Source organism: Onychomys torridus, chromosome 8 (genome assembly GCF_903995425.1).
Source record: "Onychomys torridus chromosome 8, mOncTor1.1, whole genome shotgun sequence".
NCBI lineage: Eukaryota > Metazoa > Chordata > Mammalia > Rodentia > Cricetidae > Onychomys > Onychomys torridus.
This window is the reverse complement of record NC_050450.1, coordinates 40219098-40246522: the sequence shown is the minus strand read 5'-3', so window position 1 is coordinate 40246522 and position 27425 is coordinate 40219098. Positions and strand designations below refer to the sequence as shown.

At 43.0% G+C, this 27425-nt stretch overlaps 1 protein-coding gene across 7 annotated transcripts in view; it reads right to left on the bottom strand.

Moving 5' to 3' along the window:
- Cdkl3 (cyclin dependent kinase like 3) overlaps positions 1 to 27425 on the bottom strand; it is an 86633-nt gene that overhangs the window by 36449 nt on the left and 22759 nt on the right. For 5 of the 7 annotated variants that reach the window (XR_004945587.1, XM_036194489.1, XM_036194488.1 and 2 more), the window contains 6 exons: positions 27138 to 27226; positions 25413 to 25572; positions 24994 to 25322; positions 22739 to 22832; positions 19209 to 19371; positions 18059 to 18156 (listed from right to left, as the gene is read on the bottom strand). Coding sequence is in view for 6 of the 7 variants with exons in the window: in XM_036194489.1 (XP_036050382.1) it covers positions 18059 to 18156; positions 19209 to 19371; positions 22739 to 22832; positions 24994 to 25322; positions 25413 to 25572; positions 27138 to 27226 (933 nt within the window). In the remaining variant the exon portion in view is untranslated. Of the gene's footprint in view, positions 1 to 13208; positions 13673 to 18058; positions 18157 to 19208; positions 19372 to 22738; positions 22833 to 24993; positions 25323 to 25412; positions 25573 to 27137; positions 27227 to 27425 lie in introns of those variants that run through there. The other 2 variants (XM_036194491.1, XM_036194493.1) reach the window with 2 other exon arrangements.

The following is a 27425-nucleotide window of genomic DNA, read 5'->3' as shown; positions in this document are numbered from 1 at the left end:
TTTGATCTAAAGAATTCCCTTACAGGGAATGACAAGATGGCTCAGCAGGCAAAGGAGCTTGCCACCAAGCCTTCCAGCATGTGTTTGACCCATAGAATCCACTGAGTGGAAGGAGAGAGCCAACTCCTGCAGCTGTCCCTCTGATGTTCAAAGGAGTCTACACACACACACACACACACACACGTGTAAAATTAGGGTGTGTGTGGAGAGATGGCTCAGTGGTTGAGAGCACTGGCTGCTCTTGTGAAAGTTCCCAGAGCCCGCACTGGGAAACCCCGGACACCTAACTCCAGCTCCAGAGGACCTGATGCCCTCTTCTGGCCTTCACAGGCACCCCAGCATGTGGCATATATTCACACACACAGACACAAACACACAGTTTTTTAAATTGTAAGTAAAATAACAAACATCAACAAAAATGAAAAAAAGAAAAAGAATTCCCTTAAGCTTTTGCCTTAAGGCTAGACTGCTGGTAACATGTTGTCTCTGCTTTTAATTGTTGCTTTCCCTCATCTTTGAAGTCCCCTCACTGGATGTAGAACCTCGGCTGACAGTTCTCTTCTCTCACACTTTATGCCTCTGTCTGTCAGGCGCAACCTGGCAGGAATGTGTTCTGTTGTTAGTTCTCTTGCTTTTTAGGTCTTATCTGAGGCTGTATACTTGCTTGCTGGAGTCTCCCACAGTGTTCACCTGTTGCATTTTCTCTATATTTTCCCTTTGGGGGTCACAGGTGTCTTAATATAGACTGCTTGTCCGTCTGGTGGGAGTGGTTTAGGGCATCGGCTCTTTAATCTGATTCACCTCTGGTCCTTGTGAAGTCCTACTTACATTTCCGCTAGGACACGATTGTGAAAGGGGAATGGAGGGATGTTATCACTCTAAGAAGCCTCAACCCCAGTTGTCTCATGTTTCAAAATCAATATATACTCCTGAGAACTGGGGAGTGTGGGGTGTCATACAACGCCTCTGAAATATCCCCTCAAACTATCATTCACCATCAGCTTTTTGTCTGGGTTCTGATCTGAGGCAGGGTCTCACATACCCCACATTGGTCACAAACACGCTGTACAGCAATGGGGACGACCTTGAACTTGATGCCGCTTCTGCCTCCCAAGTGCTGAGGTTCGGCACAGGCCACCATGTCCAGCTTACTTCTGAGCAGCAGCCCCTTGGGCCCAGCAGCTCGTTAGTCCTGCTTTAAGCCACCGAGATCCTCCCAGGAGCACAGATCTCCTGTCCCTAGGGAGATTTGACTTTCTTTCTTTTTCTCCTTTAAATATTTCTTTCTACTTTATAGACATTGATGTTTTGCCTGCAAGTATGTATGCCAGAATCAGATCCTCTGGAACTAGAGTTACAGACAGTTGTGAGCTGTCATGTGGGTGCTGGGAATTGAACCTGGTTCCTCTTGAAAAGCAGCCAGAGCTCTTAACCACTGAGCCATCTCTCTAGCCCCAAGATTCTACTTTCATTAATGTCCTTTTTTGTTTCCTGATTTTCGTTATTATTTATTTCTTGACACATTTAGAAAATATATTTAAGATTTCCTGTGTACGGGTTATTTTTCATTTCTGGATAAACAATTTTCCTACATGTCCATTATAGCAAAGTTAAACACTGCATTGCTCAAATCCATATCCACGTTTTTGTTTGGTTTGTTGTTTCATTTTGATGTTTGCTCTGGCAGAGGCAGAGGCAGATCTCTGTGTTTGAGGTCAGCCTGGGCTACATAATGAGTTCCAGGACAGCTAGAGCTATGTAAAGAGACCCTCAAACCAAACAAACAGAAAGGAATCTCATGTTTCCATAACAGACTTCAGAAGTTCTCCTTAGGCTCACTAAATTTGTCTTTTATATATTCTGAAAATAAGCTGATAGATACAAGACCTTTTTGGGTGGTGTTGGACATGCAACCAGAGTCTGATGCATGCTGGGTATGTGCTCTACCACTGAGCTACAGCTGCAGATAGTTGGTGCAAACCTTTTTAGCATTTAATCATATATAGTGCCCATCTTATGTATACTCAGTTTTTTCTTTATAATTTTCATGCTTATTTATTCTGTGTGTGTGTGTGTGTGTGTGTGTGTGTGTGTGTGTGTATGTGAGTGTGCGTGTGTTGTGTGGAGTCAGGGGACAGCTGGCAGCAGTCTGTTCTATTTCCACCATCATTTCATACTCAGTTAGGCAAGGTTGGTAGCAAACGCCCTTACCTACTGAATCCAGAAGGCTGTTTCTTTTGGGCCTCAAATTTTTTTTCTGATATTAACACAGTTACAAAAACACTGCTTTCCTCAGTATTTGCCCTGTATCTTTTAACAAATTTTCCCTCTCTCTCTCTCTCTCTCTCTCTCCCCCTTTTGTTTTGTTTGTATGTTTTTTCAAGACAGGATTTCTCTGTGTAGCTCTGGCTACCCTGAAACTCACTCTGTAGACCAAGCTAGACTCAAATTCAGAGCTCTGCCTACCTCTGCCTCCTGAGTGCTGGGATTAAAGGTGTGCACCACCACCTGGCTGTGTTCTCTATTTTTGTGTCCTAATAATTGATGAATTGTGGCAGTATCTATTAATACCTTATATTTTATATTTACACTTTAGCTAGTTGCAAATTTTTATCTAATCTCTCTCTCTCTGTCTTTGTGTATGTACATGTGTGTGCACACATGTATGCCCCAGTATGTATGTGAAGGTCAGCAGACAACTGTGGGAATCCGTTCTCTCTTCTCATCATATGGCTCCCAGAAATCAAACTCAGGTTGTCAGGCTTGGCAGCAAGTGCTTGGCAGCTAAGACATCTCACCAGCCCTAGATAATTTTTAAATTACGGCCATACTGAACTAATTTATGCTGCTGTTTTGATTTTCTCTATCATTTGTCATTTTATCCTTTCTTTGGGAAATGCTGATGGCTAGTATGTTGTCAATCTGACTTGATAGAGTGATGTCTAGAAGACTGAGAAAGCAGAGCTGGGTGCAGTGAAGTTCTTTCTAGAGATATTGGTGTGCAGGATGGTGACATGAGAAGTCTGACCATGAACACGGGGGATCTCCAACAGGCAGGCATTAGATGGAGCAAACAGCGGCAGAGGTGGGGAGCTGGTAAGTGCATGCTCCACCCTCCTAGAGTGAACGTGGTTTTGCCGTTTCTGTCCCCTATGGATATTCAATTCTTCAGCCTCTAAGTACAGACTTGCACCAGAGGCTCCTCGGGACTTTCAGGCCTCAGACTAGAGCTACATCATGTCTCATGTGCTGAGGCTTCCAGCTTCCTGGACTGAGAGCCACCAGTTGTCCCTGGCTTTCCAATGTGTGATGATGTAAGTCAATCTAATAACCCTCCTCTTGTAATCGTATTCTATTATCCTATTGTTGTGCTTCTCTGGAGATCTCTAATACAAAAACTAAGCATAATAATGCAATGTTTATCTCACATAGACAAATTTTAAAAGTAGGCAATTCAAGGCTGGTTTGGTTGAGGACAAACATAAATTAAGAGGTAACTCATGCCACAAAGCAGGATGTGAATCAGTTAAAAAACAATTTTAAGAAAGTGAGAATCTAGAGGAAAAAGAGATGACTGTATATATATGTATATGTATGTATATATATATATATACATACATACATATACATATATATACACTCAAGTGTGGAACACTTTATAATTTGGGAGAACCAAAATGTGACAGCAAAAATAAATTAAGTAGGCCTTGTGCCTAAATGACTTTCAGACATACAGAGACTGAAAAGTATCAAGTTGATGCCAAGTTCCAAGCTAAGGAGATCCACGGGACTGAGACAGGAGTCAGCTCCTATGGGAAGAGAAGGGCAGGGCCCACAGTGGACCATGAGCTAGTCAAGCAGTTTGGAAACAAAAAAGTTTGGTCACCACTCACAACCATTCCCCTGACTGGATGAGTAACAAATGATCACCTCTCTGGTTGACCCAAGGGAGCATGCATGGGGTGTATAGACTCCCCACAGGTGCAGCCCTGATACAAACGATCAACCACCAATAACCAATCTTTAAAAAGATCACTCAAGTCTCCACCCAATTCTGACCACACACAGAATCCCACCAGGCAGGGCCATAGTAGCACCCCTCCTGGACCCTCCCTCCCCTTCCGTTCTCAGGAGTCAGTCTCCTTTCCCTTAAAAACTCTATGTTCCATGTTTCTTCTCTCACTTCTTGTTCATGTTTCTTGTTATTCTTGGGCATAAGACAAACCAAACCAAAGAAAAACAGAAGCTGGGGGCAGCTTTGGTGACTGTTGATTGTCCAGATCCAAGTTCCCCGGGTTAGGCTGACCAAGAGTCAAGGCATGTCCCGTCACACAGGAATCCATGACAGTTCCACTTTGAAAAACACGAAAAGCTAGACCAAAACCCTGGTTTATAGATAAATCAATCCTGTTTAGAACTGTGGGGACCTCAAGATGATGAAATAGACATGTTAGCAAGCATACAGACAGAGCTAGGGCTTCAAATACACGTCAGCGTGGGAACTCCATGGTTCTGCCCTTGGTACCTGGGAAGTGGCGACTGAGTAGAGCTCTCAAGAACATGGGAAGAACAAAGAACGGAAGACCTGTGCTCCAGAACATGCTGACAGGGAAACAGGTGGGAAGATAAAATTATCAGAAGAGCAGAAATACACTGGAGGTGAGAAGAGAGTGATGACATGTGACAAGAAAGGTGAGGATGCTTCCAGAAAGGGAAGATGATTCATGGTGCCAAAGGTGACACAAAGGTCAGGGGGCCACTTGAAGAAAACCACTGAACTGAATGATTTAGGAGGTCACTGGAGCCCAAAGTGAGGTTTCATGACGGGCTAACCAGGAGCCAGACCCCTAATTTAGTGGGTCAAATCTTATCCTTTGGGTGTTAGTGCAGCAGGGCATGCCTATCCTCCCCTCTACAGGCTCTGTTTCTTTTTCAAAGGAAGTGGGTACCACACAGCAATAGCCACTGAGCCACCAGCTGTCACCCTTTCTGCTGTGACAACCGTGGGCAAAGGACGGGAGCCAGGACTTCTGCCCTTATCCTGTGAACACCTACCCCACAGCTTTCAAAAGCCAAGCACCCGATTACTGATTCAGCTGCACTGACACAGCATGTTTGCAGGATCGAGTTAGTGATCAGAGACTCAAGTGGAAACAATCTTGTCAGCAGAGGCCAGCCTGCTGAGAGACCATGTGACCCATCACCAGCCCACACTTCTTCCGGGGCCACAGTAATTCTGCATTTGAAGTATGAAATTCTGGGGGCTGGAGAGATGGCTCAGAGGTTAAGAGCACTGGCTGTTCTTCCAGAGGTCCTGAGTTCAATTCCCAGCAACCACATGATGGCTCACAGCCATCTATAATGAGATCTGGTGCCCTCTTCTGGCATGCGGGCATATATGGAGGCAGAATGTTGTATACATAATAAATAAATAAATCTCATGAAGTATGAAATTCTCCTCAGAAAGAATTTTCCTTTAAAAGCCTTAACCTCTGTAAAGCCTGGAGACGCCTAAATTAAGTGGCAATCCACTAACCATAGCCCTGTTTGTAATACCACCTCAAGAACTCCATGAGCAGGGCGGTGGCATACACCTTTAACCCAGTGCTCTGGAGGCACAGGCAGGTGGATTCTGTGAGTTCCAGGCCACTTTAGTCTACAAAGTGAGGTCCAGGCCAGCCAGGGTGAGACCCTGTAAAACAAGCAAACAAGATAACAACAATGAACTCCATGAACTCCACAAAACTTCTGGAGGAAAAACAAAACAAAACAATGTAAACTGAAACAAAGAAAAACTATGATCTGTGGTCTTGATGGAAACTAACTACAGCACTAACATCTTGCTGTGGTAGAGGCACAACACTGAAGAGCCGCTGTGTCTTCACACTAACTTCCTTCCCTCGAACACTAGGGGCATGCGTGTGCATCTTTGGATTGTTGTATTATTTATGTATATGGGTGTTTCACCTGTGTACCACTTGCATGCCTGGTGCTGGCAGAAGACAGGAGAGAGTGTTGGATTCCCTGAAACTGGAGTTACAGATGGTTGTGAGCCACCATGTGGGTTCTGGGGATTGAACTCAGGACCTCTAGATGAACAACCAGTGCTCTTAACTGCTGAGCCACCTCTCCAGCTCTGTCTTTTTAAATTCTAAATTCCTATGGGTATGGTAGCTCAGACCTGTGCTCTCAAACACACAAGAAGGTGGGGTAGGAGAGTGTGAGTTAGAGGCTAGCCTGGGCTACACAGGGAGATTGAAGTCCATCTGGGTTATGTAATAAGACTTTGAAAACAAAATTAACCAACCAACCAACCAACCAACCCCCCTCTGAATACAATGTTTCTTCTTCTATTTAATGAAACATTGTATGCACACAGAACAGACAGTGGGTATGTTATCACTTGTGCCAGCTTAATATCTGAAGCAAATGAAACTACTCAGACAATATGCCACAGAGCAGAGGGCACTTCTGGACTGAATTTATTCCTAAAGTAAAGAATTCAGGATGTACTCTGACACTTAGACATCAGAACAAAACCAAAATAAAATAAAGACCACAGTTACATCTTCTCGAAGGAAGTTCTGTAGGCCCTACAAATAATTGACTTTGGTCGGTCCAAACCTACTGTGCCTTATGTCCATCACTTGAACTTATGTCCATCTCAGAACTCCTCACAATAGCTCCAAGAAATGAGGCTCAATTGTTAAGAGCACTGGCTGTTTTTCCATAGGACCCAGGTTCAGTTCTCAGCACTCACATGGTAGCTCACAACTGCCTGTAACTCAGGTCCGAGGGGATCTGAGGCCTTTTCCGGCTTCTGCATGAGCCAGCACAGGGTTGGTGCACATATATACATGCAGGTGAAACACTCATATACACTAAAAAACCAACAACCAATATCACTAGGAAAAATATCTATTCTTTTTATATTAATTTACTGTGTGTGTGTATGTGTGTGTGTGTGTGTGTGTGTGTGTGTGTGTGTGTGTAAATAAACTATTGTTCCCTTTTCCAACTGGAAAAGCTGAGGCAATACAACACACACACACACACACACACACACACACACACACACACACACAATCCCTCAGTGAAGAAGTGGTAAAGGAGGCTGGAGAGATGGTTCAGCAGTTAAAAGCACTGGCTGCTCTTCCTGAGGACCTGGGGTTCAATTCACAACACCCACATGGTGGCTGATGTCTCCATTTCTAGGGGATCAGATGCCCTCTTCTAGCTTTGTGGGCACTGGGCACACACGTGGTACACAAACATACATGCAGGCCAAACACCTCCACACATAAAATGTAAAGAAATGGTGAAGGTGCTGAGCACTGGATATTCACCTTTTCACTCATTCTGATGCTCATCTGGACTCTGATAGTTACACTCTTTATGGATTTTAATAAAAATGGAGTATTTGTTCAATGAGAGTTTTCAATGAAAGGATCTGCAGAATTGTATAGGTATAGTTTCAATGAATATTCTGATCGTGCTAGATGGTCTCTTTGCAGGAGAGACACAGATGAAAGGGAATGATTTTCCAAACTGGACCACAATCCAAGGGCTACTGATGGCAAAACAATTCCATAATAAATCTTGTTTTTCATGAGGCATCAGATGCTTTTAACATGGTAATAACACATTTCAATGTAATAATTAGTAACCATGAAGAAATTCCCAGAAGGAGCCACCCAAGTGTAAACACAGCCTGAACCACATGTAAGTTGTTCCAGGGCTTGGTTTGATTAGGAATCCTTCACCTGAGGAAACCAATCCCAAAGCTTGCCTTTCATTACATCCTCATCTAGAAGATTTTGAGCAAAAAGCACTGATGCATCTCCATAGCCTCATCCAACCCAACAGGGACCAGGAGTCCTGAAAAGGCTAGACCTGGGGCTCCCTCTGGAGGAGACTATCTTCGGGGAGGGAAGCCTCTGCAGTCCACCTGCTGGCTACTGTAAGGACCTACTATAATCTATATTCTGAGATGCAGAAAATGAAGTTAATACTACCACATGGCATTCAGGCTCAGCAGCATGTGCTTGCAGTCCAAGCTACACGAGAAAGTGAAGGATCACTTGAGTCCAGGAATTCAGGACCAATCTGTGCTACACAGTGAGACACTGCCCAAACAAACCACAGAAAGACACGGTGGCATGCTACTTTGGCTTTCTCAAGGACTTAGTATGTGTGGTGCTTACACGGGTTTACCACAAAGCAAGTGTTATTGAATGCCAATGTCTTCTAAGCACTACTCAAAGCATGAGGACTACAACAGCGAATTAAACAGTACATCCACACCTTCCCGAAGGAAGATTTCAGTGCTTAGATAAACAACATGAACAGCTTATCAGACTTAAATGCTATATAAAAAAATCAAACAGGAAATGGGAGTGGGGACAGAGCTGGAAGCCGCAGGGTGTCGCATACCTAAAGTACAGATGGGTAAGGAGACCCTGCGGTCACACCATCAATCAGGGTGGGGTTTCAAAGCAGAGAAACCCACAGGCACTGGGCAGCTGCCTTTCGTAGGTTAGGGTGGACTGGAGGAAAGCACAAACAGGACCAAAAGCAACAGAGGCTGACAGTCACCTGACCTCTGGGGGTTCACTCTAAGTAAAGGAAGTTTTGACAAAGCAACACATTTGACAAGGTTTTTTAGGAACATTCTGGCCGTGCACTGGGATGAAACTCATGGATGAACAAGGATAAAAGCATGAAGACCTCTTAGGGGATTTCTACCAAGCCTGGGCAAGAGATATCATGAAAAACAATAGAGGGCTTGGTGGTTAGACCCTGGAAATACTTCAGAAAAAGACCTGAAAGGATGGAGGTAGATAGGAGGAGAGGAGGAGATTTTTACTCCATAGTTTTTCTCCTGAACAACAAAAAGAATGGAGTGGATGTCAACTGAGATGTGGAAATCACTGATGGAATGAGGAACATGATCAGAGACCTCTGCCTGAAAAGCTGAATGTGGAGTCTGGAGACCATGTAGGCTAAAGAGGAATCAATTTGTTCTTTTGTGATCTAAGACTATTTTTTTTTCTTTTATTTTGTTTTTCAAGACAGGGTTTCTCTGTGTCGTTGCTGTCCTGGAACTCACTATGTAGACCAGGCTGGCCCTGAACTTACAATGATCTGCTTGCCTCTGCCTCCTGAGTGTTGGAATCAAAGGTGTGCACCACCACCACCACCACCACCAGCAGCAGCAGCAGCAGCACTGCCGCCGCCACCACCGCCACTCTTGAACTAACACATTTTTAAGAAGAGTGATATGCTAGTTTGCCCTTGGAGAGGTTGCCCATGTAATAAATTAAAACTACAGGCATACATGAGAGTCTGTCTCAAAAACAAAACAAAATAAAAACAATGATAACAACAATATGCACACACACACACACACACACACACACACACACACACACACAGAAGAAATGAAAACTAATCTACGTTAACTTTCTAAAAATTCTAAAATAAAAACTAATGTACTGAACAAGCCTAAGCATAGCCTGAAGAGCTTGTTGACTGGTTTTCTCGTCAACATGGCCTGAGTGTCACCCGTCATGGATGCAAACTCCTGGTTATCTGACCTCAGAAATCCTTTTTCAGGAAAGAAGAGCTGCTGTGGGCCTGTCTCCACGGTCAGTTTATCAGCTTTCCTAGCTCTGCAGGAAAAGCAAGCTGCGTAGTCAGGAGATTGGTGATAGGAATGTTTTCTTTCTGTGCTTGGCCTTCCAGTAAACCAAAGAGTGCTTTCTTGAAACCACACAGCACAGCATTAATGTGTTTGTGTTTTGATGTGTCATCTGTTTTTAAAAATTAATTTTATTCTTCAAATTTTTAAAGATTTTCTCATTTTTAATCATCTTGAACCACAATTCCTATGTCACCTAAGATTTCCTGATTATTTCCCTGTACAGTTCTGTGACTGTTTTAGTAACATGTCCCAATTTCCATTTAGGGACCTTTAATTTGCACTTCCGACTGTGTGGTTCTGAATTTGGGCAGCTTTCCTTCTCTTTATGGTCCTACACACTGGTGTAGTGTGCTCCTATGTCTGTGTACTGATGCAGGGTGCTCCTATGTCTGTGTACTGATGCAGTGTGCTCCTATGTCTGTGTACTGATGCAGTGTGCTCCTATGTCCCTGCACTGATGCAGGGTGCTCCTATGTCCCTACACTGATGCAGTGTGCTCCTATGTCCATGTACTGATGCTGGGTGCTCCTATGTCCCTGCACTGATGCAGTGTGCTCCTATGTCCATGTACTGATGCAGTGTGCTCCTATGTCCCTGCACTGATGCAGGGTGCTCCTATGTCCATGTACTGATGCTGGGTGCTCCTATGTCCCTGCACTGATGCAGTGTGCTCCTAGTGCTCCTATGTTCCTGCACTGATGCAGGGTGCTCCTATGTCCCTGCACTGATGCAGTGTGCTCCTAGTGCTCCTATGTTCCTGCACTGATGCAGTGTGCTCCTATGTCCCTGCACTGATGCAGGGTGCTCCTATGTCCATGTACTGATGCAGTGTGCTCCTATGTCCCTGCACTGATGCAGGGTACTCCTATGTCCATGTACTGATGCAGGGTGCTTCTCTATCTGTGCACTGATGTAGGCGAGAATGAGGGTCAGATCTCCTGGAACTGTAGTTACAGGCAGTTGTGAGTCTTTGTGTAGGTACTAGGAACTAAACCGAGATCTTTTGCAAGAACAACAAATACTTTTAATCACTGGACTATCTTCCAGACCTCAAAATGCTTTTTGTGGGGTGAGGGCGTGAGTGTGTGTGTGTGTGTGTGTGTGTGTGTGTGTGTGTGTGTTATTGTGGCTAGAGAGACAGCCAAGGATGCTGGGAACTAAATTCATATTTTTGGTTGTGAGCCTCACCTTTAACAGCAGAGCCATCTCTCCAGTCTGTGAGGTATGTTTTTTTTAGATAGGGCCTCGTGTGTGCCACATGGACCCAGGGTTTCATGCATGCTAGGCAAGCACTCAGTCAACTACACAACATCTCCAGCCCTGAATCAAAACTTTTCTAAGACTCCCAAAACCATACAGGCTATTGCCATTGTTCTTGGTTGCACACTAGAACTTAATGGTAAGCCCCTATTTTGCTAAAGACATCACACACTTGCCAAGGCAGATTCCTCCCAGCTGGCTAGTTATTATAGTACTAGAAAGCATTAGGCAGGCTGCTGAGGGCAAACCCATCAGCAGTCTCACCTAGCTCTGGACCCAGTGCACTACAGTAATGACTGCCATGGCAAGAGATGCTAATGAGTACACCAGCGGCTGTTATGGGGATCAACAGCTGCTTTCTGATTGCACATAAGGCCTGCAAAGGAGGAAATGCATACCTGGTACTGTACATCTAGCTAATAATGCACAACTGGGGAGCTCATAGATCCCTGGGTTGGTCCTACTATTAATCTCCTAAATGGACATAGTATCAAACTGCTCTCTAAATTTGTGTCTCTATACCCATAGATTGGTGTGTCTCTCATGCCACAGAAACAACTGGTCAGAGTTCAGAAAATAAGTGTTAGTGGAGTACTCATCTACACATGGAACATCTATGTCACTCGGCCTCTCACAAGGCCCAGAGAGCATCATGGGAGAAGGGGTAGGAGACTATAGGAGCCAGAGGTCAGGGAGGACTGGAGTGAAAAGCTATCTTTTAGACATGTCAGAATCCCTCTCTCAAGACCTCACGGCAGCTGCGGATGCCTGCACAGTACCAAGCCAGTCACTCTAGCATGGAAGGTAGGGGGCTCACAAGCCCTTGCCCCTAACTGTGTAGCTTTGGAGGGCTGATGCTTCTGGAGGAAGGGGAGTCAGTTTTCGCTAAGGGTGTGGTCCCTGGGAGGTTGCTCACACTCCAGTGCATGACCCCACACCCAGGAACACATAGGCAGCACAAATTGAACTTGATAACTCGGTAATTAAAAATAAAAATAAGTATATGACATGAAATTGGGAGTGGGATAGGAAGGTAGGGATGGACCTGGGAGGAGTTAGGGACAAGATTAGGAAGTGACTATGATCAAAATACATGAAATTCTCAGGGAATTAATAAAATACATTAAACATGCAGACAGAACACTGTATACATAATAAAATAGATGTTAAGAAAAAATAAAAAACATTTTTCAAAAAGATGACATCTGAACAAAAAAATAATTCCCTGGCGGGCAGTAGTGGTATATGCCTGATCCCAGCACTTGAGAAGTAGAGGCAGGTGGGTGGGTCTCTTTGAGTTTGAAGCCAGCCTGATTTACAGAGAAAGTTTGAGGCCAACTAGGGCTACACAGAGAACCCCTGTCTGAAAAACCTAAATAAATAAAGATTTTCCTAAATTAAGCATAGTGTTATACTAAATAAATTGTGTTTTCTTGCTGGGTGTGGTGGCATGTGACTTTAATTCCAACACTCAGGAGGCATTGGCAGGTAGATCTCTGAGTTTGAGGCCAGCCTGGTCTACAGAGTGAGTTCCAGGACAGCCAGGGCTACACAGAGAAACTCTCTCAAAAAACAAACATGTGTTTTCTTTTCTTTTTCATATTTATTAGTAACTAGAAAACTAGATTAGAAGCTTGGTTAAACACCAAGTAAGACAATTTTACAGGGTAAAAAAAAATCTAGAATTTTGGTAATACTTTGGTTTAAATATATCCTTCAAAAGTCCATGTGTAGAAGAACATGGCTATACTCTGAGAATTCAGTAGATTAAGGCAGGAGGATTACTCCAAGTCTGGGGCTAGTCTGGGTTACATATAGAGTACTAGGTCAGCTGAAGCTGTATCTAATAAGAAACTGTCTTAAAACAAAACAACAAGAGTTCCATATTCTAGCTCAGAGGTAGAGAGCTTGCCTTGCACCTGTGCATCCTGAATTCATTTCTCAGTATCCTCAAAGGAAAAAAAAAAGTTAATGTGTTATAAATGTAATGCGCAAGCTAATATGCCAATGGCCTTAGGCAGCTGGGGCCTTCAGGAGGTAATTCAGAATGGATGAGGCCATGTATTAGTGGCTTGCTCTGCCTCTCCACACGGTGACCTCCACCATGCTTGGCTGTAGCAAGGCCCTCCCAGATGCCGAAAGATGCCAGCCTGTGCAGAACTATGGGCTAAATAATTTCTACTTTTTATGTTCCACCCAGTCACCACCAACAGAATGTCTTTCATCATGCGATGGTAATGGACAGTTACTTAGACAACAGACAAGAAGGTTCACGGAGCATTCACTTGAAGGGGCCAACGCTTTCCAGGAGACAACTGGCTTTCAGGGCTGACTCTCAGCAGGCTGAGAGCAGTGTGAGCAGGGCACATCACGTGACCTGTGCTACCCACTCAGTAATCAAGGAAGGAAGCAGGTAGAGGTAAGGTGACTTTATAATTCTAAATCACAGCATTAAAATAACACAGTTTTTAGAGGAAAGAGAAAAATGGTTAAAATTCTGCTAACAAAACCAAAAAAGCAGACGATGCTGATGCAGACAGGATGAGTGGCTATCTTAACAGCAGCCTATGTTACCTTCTATTGTGTGTGAACAACAAAGAAAGAGTTGTCAAGCTTGGGTTTTAAGATTACTTAAAAGACAAAACACTATCGGGAAAAAAAAAATCTGTTCCTCTTCAAATTCTTCCCCTCACAATCGCCATCTCCACCCTAAAATTAAAAACCAAGCCAGTAAGAACCAGGGATAAGAAATGTGAATATCTGCTGTCAAAGCCATGACTGTACTAATGTTACACTACAGATGATCTACTGAATGGTAAGAGCTGCTCAGTTTAAGTCCCATCCTTTCAATCAAACTACGGGACAGGACCCAGTGTCTGGCCAGCATGTTCAGTGTGGAACCCAACACCCGCTCATGCTATCTTCTTTGCTTAGGAATCTTTGGCTCCTAGAAATTGGGACTCTCTGTCTCACATATTTACATTGGGACTTTCTGTATCATATCTTTACATTGGGACTCTGTATTACATATTTACCTTGGGACTCTTACATATTTACACTGGGACTCTATATTACATATTAACATTGGGACTCTCTGTGTTATGCATTTACGTTGGGATTCTATTATATATTTACATTGGGACTCTGTATTACATATTTATATTGGGACTCTCTGTGTTATACATTTACATTGGGATTCTATTATATATTTACATTGGGATTCTATTACATATTTACAGTGGGACTCTATTACATATTTACATTGGGACTCTGTATTACATATTTACCTTGGGACTCTTACATATTTACATTCGGACTCTATGTGTTATACATTTACATTGGGATTCTATTATATATTTACATTGGGACTCTGTATTACATATTTACATTGGGACTCTCTGTGTTACATATTTACAGTGGAATCCTCTGTGTTACATATTTACATTGGGACTCTGTATTACATACTTACATTGGGACTCTCTGTATTACATATTTACAGTGGGACTCTATTACATATTTATATTGGGACTCTGTGTTACATATTTACAGTGGAATCCTCTGTGTTACGTATTTACATTGGGACTCTGTATTACATACTTACATTGGGACTCCCTGTATTACATATTTACAGTGGGACTCTATTACACATATTTACAGTGGGACTCTATTACATATTTATATTGGGACTCTGTGTTACATATTTACAGTGGAATCCTCTGTGTTACATATTTACATTGGGACTCTATTACATATTTACATTGGGGGACTCATATATATTGATATTTGAGGGAAACTTATTATACATTTACATTGGGACTCTCTGTGTTATATATTTATAATGGGATTCTGTGTTACATATTTACATTGGGAGTCAGTATTACATATTTACATTGGAACTCTATATATTACATATTTACATTAGGACTCTCTGTATTACATATTGCATTGGACTCTATGTTACATATTTAGTAATTTTCCCTTATATACTTATAAAGCTCTCAACCAAACCTAGGAATGAGCACTAATCAACATGCCAGAAATAATAGATGATTAAATAAAATCACAAGACTTGATGTGGGGCATTTGTGAGCTTAATGTTGAAAGTAAGAAAACAGGAACAAAAAAAATAAAACAGGAACAATATTATGATTTTAAAAGCAAAAATACTACACCCAGCTATCCAGGCTGCATTGCTAGTCAACATTTCTGTGCCTGAAACATTAACAAAAAGGTTTGTTTTAACCACACGTGAGTCTGGGATTCCCTGGATTTTCATCAGCGGACTTTCTATCCTACAGCTAACAGGTTCCTCTCCTTTAGCTGGTGCATTTCTTGTGTTCTAAAAACAAACAGGAAGTGGTGAGTCACTGGCTAAGGGAACTCAAGCTGAGACAAACTACCTGTACTCAGCGCGATGGGTTGCTTCACAAGGATCCAGGGAGCCTGGTGGCAAAGGACTGACTCCTCCTCATCAATCAGGGCTCTTTTCTCTCTTGCCCATGCTACCCTTTCACAGTCATGTGGGGTCCTTCTGGTCAGAGTCCCTTCAGTGTGCACCTACACTATGGCAATGGATTGCTAAGTCTCCTGAAAGGGTTCACTACACATCTAGGAAGTGCTTGGATCTGATGAAGTAGTTAAAAATCCAAGCCAATGGAAGAGTCAAGACTAGAACACGAGTTATTATGCCTGTCTTCTGGCTTTTGTATGTTCTGGGGTGCTGTAGAGCAAGCCCACGCTGGATGAGCACCAACTGCTGTACTCCTCGCTGCTACCCCATGTTTCCATATAGTCCCAAACTATAAAACAAACTACAGACTGAAAATTTAGAAGAAAGATTTTGAGACAGGGTCTCACTACGAAACTCTGGCTGGCCTGGAACTCACTATGTAGAACAGGCTGTCCTTGGAACTCACAGTGACCTACCTGCCTCTGCCTCTCAAGAGTTCTCTGCCTCTCAAGTGTGGAGATTAAGGGCATGTGAAACCGTGCACAGCTAAGGAAAATATTTTAATTTTACATATATTTATTTTGTGTGTATGAATGTGTGTCATGATGTTCATGTCAGGGTCAGGGTCTGACTTGTGGTGCCTGGTTCATTTTCTTTTCCCTTTCTTTCTTTCTTTCTTTCTTTCTTTCTTTCTTTCTTTCTTTCTTTCTTTCTCTCTCTCTCTCTCTCTCTCTCTCTCTCTCTCTCTCTCTCTTTCTTTTCTTTTTCTTTTCTTTTTTTTTTAGACAGGGTTTCTCTGTATAGCTTTGCACCTTTCCTGAAACTCACTCTATAGCCCAGGCTGTCCTCAAACTCACAGAGATCCGCCTGGCTCTGCCTCCCAAGTGCTGGGATTAAAGGCGTGCGCCACCACCACCACCGGGCTTGGTTCTTTTTCTATGATGTCAGTTCTGGGGCTGGACCTCAGGTCTTCCGGCTTGGCAGCATCTTTACTCACTGAATCATTTCACCAGCTCAGGAACTGTCTTAATTCTGACATTAACTCACTAAACTGTGCTCGGACTAGTGTTACCTGAGTCTCAGTTACAAACTCCAGCTGTGTCTGCAGCTCTGTGCAGATAAGCTCTGAGCAGCACTGACAGCGCCTGGTTTCTAAGAACTGCAACTGGCTTGGGTTACTCTTTTTCCAGGCTGTCTTTTCAGGAATTCCACATCATGTAAACCCTGAGAGCACTGTTTTGATTCATCCTTCCCTGCATGTATATGTGGTTTTGGTTTCTGGGCCTCTCATGGAATAGCAGATGGAACATCACAACTCTCTTCAAACCCAGGAGCCCTAATTCACCCAATTAGTTAACATATCTGCAAACGGTATGCTATGCAGGCTTCCAGGACATAAGTACATCCTTAAATGCACAAGCTTAAAGAATCTTGTGACTTATAACAAACTAAAAGATGGTCACTAATGGCTTTCCCCTTCTATAACAGAGCTGGTTTTGCAAAGTAGATTGTGACATACATAAGAAGTCCTGGGGCTGTCAAAACAAAGCTATACCTCGAAATGTCACAATTAAAATGTTTCCTTATAGGGTTTCAGAAAAAAAATGCATATATGGCTCCTTTGTTTTTCTGAGACGAAGTCTCACAGTCCAGGGGAGCCTCAAAGTCACTGAAGATGACCTCGAATTTCTGACCCTTTTGCCTCTAACTCCCAAGTGCTGGGGAGAGATCTATACTGCCACACTTGGTTTATGTGGAGCCAGGGCCTTGTCAATGCTAGGCCAGCACACTACCAACTGAGTTCGTCCCTTCTCAGCCCTCCATAGTTTTAATTCACTCAATTTTCTTTAATAAAGTAGGAATATCTTTATCATGAATTAAAAAGTAGTCACTTTCATTTGTAATGGGGATAATAAAATTGATAAATTATGCATGAAGATGACCTCACTAGGGAATCCAAGGTCACACGTATGCTGAGACTCAGTGACTGTCAATTCGGTCTCCTTCCCTTCAGAGAAAGCATTCAGATGAATGCTGATTACTACAAAATTCCAAATAAAATCCAGCAATCGCTGTGGTGGGTGGGCATGGGAGCCAACAGCAGATATTTGTGAAAGCAGGTTCAGGGAACAAAGACTGTAAACATGGAGAAAACAGAAGGGAAGAAGCCAAAGGCAAACACAGCTGGGGCAGCCAGCCACAACCTGTCCCACGGCAGGGGTCACCTGAACAAGGCTGGATGAGGACTATAACATAGCTACTATTTGTCCTGGGTGCTGTCTGTGTATTCTAATCATGAAAAGTTCAAATGAGGGCTGGTGCTTACTACTTCAAAAACTTACACTTAGAACATCAATAATTGGGTATGGTGTTACAAGCCTTTAATCCCAGCACTGGGGAAGCAGAGGCAGGCAGATCTCTGTGAGTTTGAGGCCAGCCTGGTCTACATAGTTAGTTCCAGTCAGCCAGAGCTACATAGTGAGACTCTACCTCAAAAAGCCAAAAAACATGCAAATAAAATAAAAACAGACCTGTTCTAGAGTTTAAGATTGTAAAAGTTTTAATTTTTACAAAACTTTCCAATAGCAAAAGCAACTAAATCCAAGCACTGAGTACAACATTCTATAAATAGTATAAAATGTTACCTCTTGTTTTTCTTGATTTGGGTCCACAGAAAGTAAAGTTGGTATTTTAGGTGAATCTGTTTTCTTTGACTCTCTCTTCAGCACTTTTATCTGTTTAACTTTTTGCAAAATAAAAAAAAAAAGGAGAGAGAGAGAAGAAAAAGAAGAAAAAAACGTAATTTGTCGGCCCTGCCGGCCCGCCTAGAAACCATTCTTTTAAGCAGTGCAGACAGGTACCCTAACAGCCAGTGGGCCCACATATGAAGTTAGTTGCAAAGGAACGGAGTAGCTGGAGCTGGAAAATATTGTATCTTTGTCTTTGATCTCACAAAGGCATGTCTGTTCTTTCTGCTGAGTGGCCCTCACAAGGCGCACGTTCTACACCTCGCTACTGTGCCACATTTCACCAGGTCTCTGTCTTCCAAGGAAAGGAAAGGATATTTGCTCACATCAACACATTTCAAGATAAATATCTGTTTAATTTTTATTACATTCTATTTATTTATTCATTTTTTGGGGGTGGGGCCAGTCGTCTCCTTCTACAATGTGAATCCCATGATCAAACTCAGGTCACCAAGGCTTAGCATCAAATGTCTTTACCTGCTAAGCTATCTCATCAGTCCTTAAATTAAATCTTAAGGTTATGATGAATTTTAAATTTATAAAATCTACCAAATCCCAGCATGCCCAAAGCATCTATAACAATTTTGGGCAAACAACCAGGGAAGGTACTTTAGCACAGGCTATACACTGAATCAAATTCACCTTTTTCAAATTCTGCCCCAGCATCTCAAGCTAATAAAACATTTACCCTTTTGAGCTGTCTTTACCTTTCTTTAAAATTATCTCTATTAAGTCAGGCAGTGGTGTGCCCTTAGTCCCAGCACTCTAGAGGCAGAGGCAGGGGGATCTCTGTGAGTTTGAGGCCAGCCTAGTTTACATAGTGAGTTCCAGGACAATAGAGACACATAGTGAGACCCTATCTAAAACAAAACAAAACAAAACAAATTCTGACCCTTAATTATAAAAGAAAAAAAATCTCATCAATGGACTCTGCCTTTTCAGAGCAATTCACTACTCTGTAAAAGGTCACATGTAAGCTCCTTGCATCCCACCCCTTACTTATGCCACCTGCAGAGCTTTGTGGGGCTGTGCACCTCCAGGTACCCACCTTCCGTTCCTTTCATTTCCTTTGCCTGTATTGTGAATGGCAGTTCAGGGAAATGGAATTCTTTCCTGTCGCATCTGGAAAAATTCAGCTTCCTTTTGTTTCCGCTTGCCATTTGGTCACTCTGACTTGTTCGATCGTTAAATATGCCTTTCTCCATTTGGCTCTGGACAAACAAGTACCAGTTAGCACGAAGAACCATGGGAAGGGGATGGAGAGAGGGTTCAGGGGTTAGGAGCACTGGCTGCTCTTCCAGAGAACCAGGTTCAATTCCCAGCACCCACATGGCAGCTCACAACTGTCTGTAAACTCCTGTTTCAGGAGATCTCACACCTTCACACCAATGCACATAAAATAAAGTTAAAATATTTTTTAAAAAAATCATGTGAAATTAACTGTAGAATCACAAACCGGCGATTATCTTAATAATTAAGAAGTAGAACAGGCCAGGCAGTGGTGGTGCATGCCTGTAATCCCAGCACTTGGGAGGCAGAGGCAGGTGGATCTCTGTGAGTTCGAGGCCAGCCTGGGCTACAGAGTGAGTTCCAGGAAAAAGGCGCAAAGCTACACAGGGAAACCCTGTCTTGAAAAACCACCACCACCACCACCAACAGAAGGAGGAGGAGGAGGAGAAAGAGGAGGAGAAGAAGATGAAGAAGAAGAAGGAGAAGAAGAAGAAGAAGAGGAGGAGGAGGAGGAGGAGGAGGAGGAGGAGGAGGAGGAGGAGGAGGAGAAGAAGAAGAAGAAGAAGAAGAAGAAGAAGAAGAAGAAGAAGAAGAAGAAGAAGAAGAAGAAGAAGAAGAAGAAGAAGAAGAAGAAGAAGAAGAAGAAGAAGAAGAAGAAGAAGAAGAACAACAACAACAACAACAACAACAACAACAACAACAACAACAAAACCAAGTTTGGTAGATATGCTTGTAGTCCCAGCACTTGGAAGACAGGCAGAAGGATCGCTAGTTCTAGGCCAGCCTAAGATACATAGTGAGAGCCTGTTTCAAAGAAAACAGAAGCAAAAACAAACACACAAACCAAAAGAACAGGTCACTACTCCATACAAGAAGACCAGATTCCCAGGGAAGTTTCCCAAGCAAGGTTTTTAGTCTTTACTGCTCTTGATTTTTGAGAACCCCAGAGTGAGTGAGTGAGTGAGCACGTGTGTGTGTGTGTGTGTGTGTGTGTGTGTGTGTTTCAAGACAGGGTTTGTGTAGCCTTGGCTGTTCTGGAACTTGCTCTAGAAACCAGGCTGGCATTGAAATCAGTGATCTGCCTGACTAAACATGTGCTCTATCACCACCCGGCCTTTTTATTTTATTTTGTTTTTTCAAGATAGGGTTTCTCTGTATAGCCCTGGCTGTCCTGGAACTCACTCTGTAGACCAGGCTGGCCTCGAACTCACAGAGCTCTGCCTGTCTCTGTACTGGGAGGTGTGAACTACCATCACCTGGCCTCTTTTTTCTTTTTTTGAGCTAAGGTCTCCTGTAGCCCATGCTGGCCTCCTGATTCTTCTAACTTCACCTGACAATAGAGGTGTGCACCAGCACCCCTGGCTCAGGTAGAGCTAGGGTGATGCTCAGGACCCTGCCAGCAGAGCTACCTTCAGAGCTCTCTAAAGTCTCGGGAGTGGTAAATCGGCTCAGTCTGTACAGATGCTTGTCATCAAACCTGGTGATTTGGGCTCCATCCCTGGGAGCCACAGAGCAGAAGAAAGGCTGACTCCTACATATTGTTCTCTGGCCTCCCCATGCATGTCCCCCCAAATAAATGAATGCAATAAAAAACTTCTCGCTGGGCGGTGGTGGCACATACCTGTAATCCCAGCACTCGGGAGGCAGAAGCAGGTGGATCTCTGTGAGTTTGAAGTTTGAAGCTAGCCTGGTCTAGAGCTAGTCTAGTCCAGGACAGGCTCCAAAGCTACAGAGAAATCTCAAAAACAAAACAAACCAAACCACAACAACAACAAAAATAACTTCTCTAAAACAGGGAACACTTTCCAGTGTAACATGCAGCACCACATCATGCAAATGCACCCTAGTGTACTTCAGAAACTATCAGCTCTTACACAGGTTTGTGTTTTCTATATTTTATTTTTTAAAATCTATCATGTATAGTGGTGTTCTGCCTGCATGTGTCCTTGAAGGCCAGAAGAGGGCACCAGACCCCATTACAGGTAGTTGTGAGCCACCATGTGGTTGCTGGGAATTGAACCCAGATCATCTGGAAGAGCAATCAGTGCTCTTAACTGCTGAGCCATCTCTCCAGTCCTTATATTTTATTTATTTATTTTGAGTCAGGGTCTCACTATGTAGCCCTGGCCATCTTGGAGCTTGATCTGTAGACCACATTGGCCTTGAATTCAAGAGATCCTCCTGCCTCTGCCTTCTGAGTACTGGGATTAAAGGCGTGCGCCACCACACTCAGATGTTTTCAACTTTATATTATTATAAATAATGCTGTGTCTCGAATGTAATAAACTGATTATACTATGTAAAGAAATGATGAGCAAAAAAAGAAGACACAGCATTTCTAGGGCAAGGAAACTTCATCTATTTGGCAAGTGTTTTTAATCCATAAAGATATTTTTGGAAGACAAGTCTTGTGATTTGGAAAGGTCAAAGTCACATTTTAGTAAATGGGGCTGGGGAGGAGGTTCCATGGTTAAGAGCAAGTATTGCTCTTGCAGAGGACCTGAGCTCAGTTCTCAGCATCCAAATGGTGACTCACAACCATGCATAACTCTAATTCCAGAGGAACCAATACCCTCTTCTGGTCTCCATGGGCACCAGTAGGTATTCACATATAAAATAAAATAAATAAATCTAAAAGAAATTTTTTTAAAAAGACAGTGAGACAAACCCAAATCATGAAGCCTGAGGAGAAGCCTGAGGGAAATGACAGTCTACTTTCAGGAAGGAAAGAGGGGCTGGGGAAGCGAGTCTCAGTGGGCACTCATTCAGTGCATTCAAAGCCTTGGACTTGTCCTGGCACAGGAAAAGGAAAGAGGAGAAAAAGGGAGAGAGAAAGGGTGGGCTGGAAGGGAGATTTTTTTTTTCAGAGCTGAGAACCGAACCTGGCCTTGTGCTTGCTCTACCATTGAGCTAAATCCCCAACCCCTGGAAGGAAGATTTTTAATGTGAAAATTTAAGAGAAAAAAGGTAGATAACCTTTAAAGAGGTCATATTTAATTAATTTATTCATTCCATGTATGTGTGTACATGTTCATATGTGTGTACGTGTGTGTACATATTTGCATGTCTTTCTGGGTAGCTCTTCATCTTATTTTTGAAGACAGTGTTTCTCATTACACCTGTAGCTCACTAAATTGGCTAGACTGGGATGCCAGCAAAGCCCTTAGGTTCCTCCTCTCTGACTCCCCAGTGTTAGGATTACAGGCCTGTACTACTGTGCCCAGCTTTGTACAAGGGTGCTATGGATCAAAACTCTGATCCTCATGCTTGCTCATCTAGCACTTTACTGACTGAGACATTTCCCCGGCCCCAAGAGTCCATATTTTAATGACTAGCATCTTGCCTTACTTGCGTGGGACCTGTGTCCTCTTGTCTGCTATTAGACAAAGTTTGTCCAATGACTTGTGAAGAAGTGCGTCTCTTTTTTGCTCTTTCAGTTAACCTATGAACAAAGGAGAAGTTACTAGAACCCCCCCCAGAATTGCCTTTGCTTTAGCTTTAAGAACAAGTAAGTTATAGTAGACAGACCTGGCTGCAAACACATGTGACCCTGACACTTCAGTGGCTGGTGCAGGGTTGTTAATTTAAGGACAGCCTGTGCAACGTAACCAGACTGTAGCTTATGAAAAAGAAAAGGGTTTATACCATGGTGCTGTTAAAACACTGAGTGCCCAAAGCAACCGTCCGTTCTTTAGTTCTCCAAACTCTAGAGACAGAACAACTAACGCATGGCTAACTGCCGGTGAAAACGTCCTGAAGTTACTCTTGTGGCCCATCTACTCCCTTGGGTCTGCTCTAAACTTGGCTCATTTAACCGCTGAGGTTCTCAGCTGCTGTCTGAGACTGGCTTACAGCCATGCTTACTGTAGTGTGGCTCGAGGGTCACCTCAAGAACACCTTGGATTACTGCAGTCTATGGCCTGATGTACCTGGACTACACACAGACATGTCCTCTGGTCTACATCTACAGACCGCTCATCCTCACAACCTGTAGCCTAAATCGGTCTGTGAGAATCTAGTTGAGCTAATGCCCCTCACAGTGTAAGTTTGCAAAGAGACCTAATGTCTTCACTATTCATTACCAGTCCCCAGATTAAGCAGACTCAGTATCAGTCTCTCAATCTACAACAGAAGCTAAATCTAAAACTGGCCTGATAGAGCATTTTCCTACCAAAATATTTAATATTGAAAGGCTATTTGCTGTGAAGGACTAACTTTGGACCATTCTTTTTCCATTGAGAGAATCTGTTGTGAGTCAGGAATAACACTTACTCTGCAGTACTGAGTGCTATGGTTAATATGCCTTGTCCTCTGATGGTCCACCAACTGGAAGCTTGTTCCCAGTGGGCAGGGTTGAGAGGGGTGGAGCCTGTAAGTGGTGAGGACTCTCAGAAAGGAGTTGACTAAATCTCAAGGTGGACTGATGCTTTTTCTCCTCCTCAGGAGGCATTCCCGCACTTGAAGGATGCTCCATAAAAGAGGGTCTTTATAAAGGATCCTGGCATCTCCCCTGATGTCTCTCTCCCTCGTTTACACACATGTCATTCCTACATGTGGTCAGTTTCCTGTGTCCTTCTCTGCTATGCTGTGACACAGCCAAGGAGCCCTTGCCAAAGCGGTGACACCATGCTGTTGGACTCTCCAGCCACCATTACCACAAGTCAAGCAAGTCTCTCTTCTTTATAAAGTATCCTATGTCTCAGTTCTTGTCTAGCAATACTAAGTGCAATAACAGAGCAAGGCACATGGGTGCCAAAACATAAGTCAAATCATCCCTTTTCTCTTCAAATAGAAGGTATTTTTCTTTTAAAAAGATATTCCAGGGTTGGAGAGATAGCTCAGCAGTTGAGAGCACTGGCTCTCTTCCAGAGGACCTGGGTTCAATTCCCAACACCCATATGGTAGCTCACAGCTGTCTGTAATTCCAGTTCCAGGGGACCTGATGCCCTCATACATACATACAAGCTGGCAAAACACCAATGCACATAAAATAAAAATAAATAAAACCATTAAAAAAAGATATTCCAGGTTCAGCAGTTAAGAGTGAGTATTATCCGTGCAGAGGACCTGGGTTCAGTTCCCAGTACTCACACTGGGTAGCTCAGAACTGCCTATAACTCCAGCTCTAGGGGATCTGATGCCCTGTGGCCTCCATAGACATTGAATGAATGTGGTACACATAAATATACTCAGGGACACATACAAACATAAAATAAATATTTTTAAAGCTATGCCAAAGATACCAGTGAACAATTAAACATCTAAGTTGGTTGTGGCGGTACACATCTGCAATCTAATCACTGAAGAGGCTGAGCCTGGCAGACCATGTGTAGGAGGCCAGCTTGGGTTACAAAGCCAAGTTCTAGGTTAGTTGAGCTCTGTGGCAATTTGTCTCAAAAAAAAGAAAAAAAAATTAAATACCTATATAGCTAGGAAAAAACTTCTCATATGGCATTCCCCAAAACTACTCAGTGAATGCCCTGCTATATGATTGTAATTTCAACAGATCTTTTTCAAATTCAGTCTGCACTGACATCACAGAAGTACTCTTTGAAATGCCATCATACAGGAAGCTGTTTTATTTGGGCCTCTTCTCTGCTCACCGTGAACTGGGGTGGGAGAGGTTTGAATTGAGACTAGCAGCCATCAGATTACTGCTTGTCAGGTTGATGGGTGGCATTATCATACAGCCTCCAGCATGCAGGTCCTCTTTGACACCATCAGAGTTCGTGCTGGGGTTGACAGGATTTGGCACTTCGGTGACGGCAGGCTTTCTGTCCTGAGACGAGCTGTGCATGTCATCGGCTGGGCCCTGCTGGCGGTGGTCACCTTCACACTCTATCTTTTTCAGGTCTGGGACATCTCCTTTCCCTCCCTTGACTTTAATAACTCGGACTTTGATCTCCTTGGGCCTTTTGTCTTTGTCCATTTCCTGAAATAGGTACGTTGAGAATCTGAGTCATGAGAGACCTAACTAGGACCTAACTACACAGGCTGAAACAAAAAGCTAGGTGCAGCTCACCTTTCCATAAAGTGACGTGTTTCCATAAAGCAGCGTGTTGGTAAAAACTGGTTTCCCCTCATCTCTAACAGGTTCGTTTTCTTTAAAATTCTCTCTTGGCTTTATGAAGGAATTAACCTTTGCTTCTTGTAATAACTTAGCTCTCAGCTCTGGTATGAATCTGACGAATCAAGCAATATTCACCCATCATCTTTTAACTTACATGATTTATCTTACTAGAAGCATTTTTCAAGTATAAACAGTGCTTTATAATAACTGATGCCAAGAGATGGCACTATTTGATTTGTTTTGTGACAGGATATCACTGTGTAGCCCAAGTTGGTGTCAAGCATAAAATCCTTCTGCCTCAGCTTCCTGAGTATTAGGATAACAGGCATTACCATACCATACTTGCCCAAGATGGTGTAAATATTTACCTAACAATAATTGTAGACATTTTGCTATGGAAATTTACCACATAAAACTTACAAAACAGGCCAGGTGGTGGTAGCACACCACCTTTAATCCCAGCACTTGGAGGCAGATACAGGCACATCTCCAAGCTGGAGGCTAGTCTGGACTGCAAAAAGAGTTCCAGGCCAGCCAGGGCTACACAGAAATCTTGTCTCAAAAAAACAAAAAACAAAACAAAACAAAAAAACCCAAGGCAGGTGGATCTCTGTGAGGTCCAGGCCAGCCTGGACTACAAAGCTAGTTCCAGGACAGCCAGGGCTACATAAAGAAACCCTGTCTCAAAAAATAGATCAAAAACAAACTTACAGAACAGACTTACATGAGATTCCCTTTGAGATGTGAATTTAATGAACTGTCAATTTGGGTTTTAATACAGAAGCTGTTTGTGGTGATATTTTGTGCTGAAATGTGATTTTATTTGTATGTTAACAAATACAGTTGCCAGGGGGTCAGAGCTAATAGCAAGCCATTTAGCAGAAGTCTGGCAGTGGTAGCACACGCCCTTAATCTGATCACATGGCAGGCAGAATCTCTGTGTGGTCAAGGACACAGCCAGCATGGAGACACACGCCTTTAATCCCAATACCAACCACAGAGACCTGGAGGTCTGTATAGACAGGCAGTGATGAGGAAGTCATGTGGTTGGGTTTACAGGCAATGAGAAGGCAGACCAGAAAGGCAATAAAAATACAGACACACAGGAGGTCTCTCTCTGAGGGGAAGGACGGCAGTGACTGGTAAGCTAAAGGCTATTTGCTAGTGCTCTGACCTCTTGGGCTTTTAACTCTTTATTTGGCTCTGTGTTTCTTATTTAATAAGACTGTTTAGAATTACATCTACATGTTTGTATCTCTGGACTTACATAGAGCTTGTTTCCCACCACTCAGGCAGCTCACAACTGCCTGTAACTCCACCTCCAGGGCATCTACTGTTCTTCAGACTTTTGTAGGCACCCACACAAACATGCACATACACATACATACAAAGAAAATACATCCTTAATTCTTGTATTAAACGTGACCTCTGATCTGAGGTGAGGCTGCAATTGTAGAATGGGATCTTGCTACACTGCCTATAGTCCCATATCCCTGTAATGAATGCTGGTTGCAATTACTGGCATTAAATCTCTCACCCATGTCACCTGCCAGACTACCATGTACCTGATCAATACCTGGTGCAGTAACTGTTAACTTTCTGTTAAGCTCAATATTTTTGGTTTGCAACATTATTCTACCTAGCAATTCCCCTTCTAGAAAGAGCACACATGCTTACTTCTCAATAAATCCATCTCTAGTAAAGTAATCATGGTGCAAAAGATCAGTAGATGATGTCCTCTCTGCAGGGTCAATTTGTAAACAAGCCTAGAAAAGAAAAAGGTTTAATACAAGATGAGCTTTGGGCTCTGCTCTAAAATTAAGTCTTTAACAGGTAAAAAACTGACTTGACACATGACAAAGTAATTATTCAGTGCTAACAGAACAGGCAAGTTTCTTTTCCTTTTCTTTCTTCTTTCTTCCTTTCTTTCTTCCTTCCTCCCTTTCTTTCTCTCTCTTTCTTTCC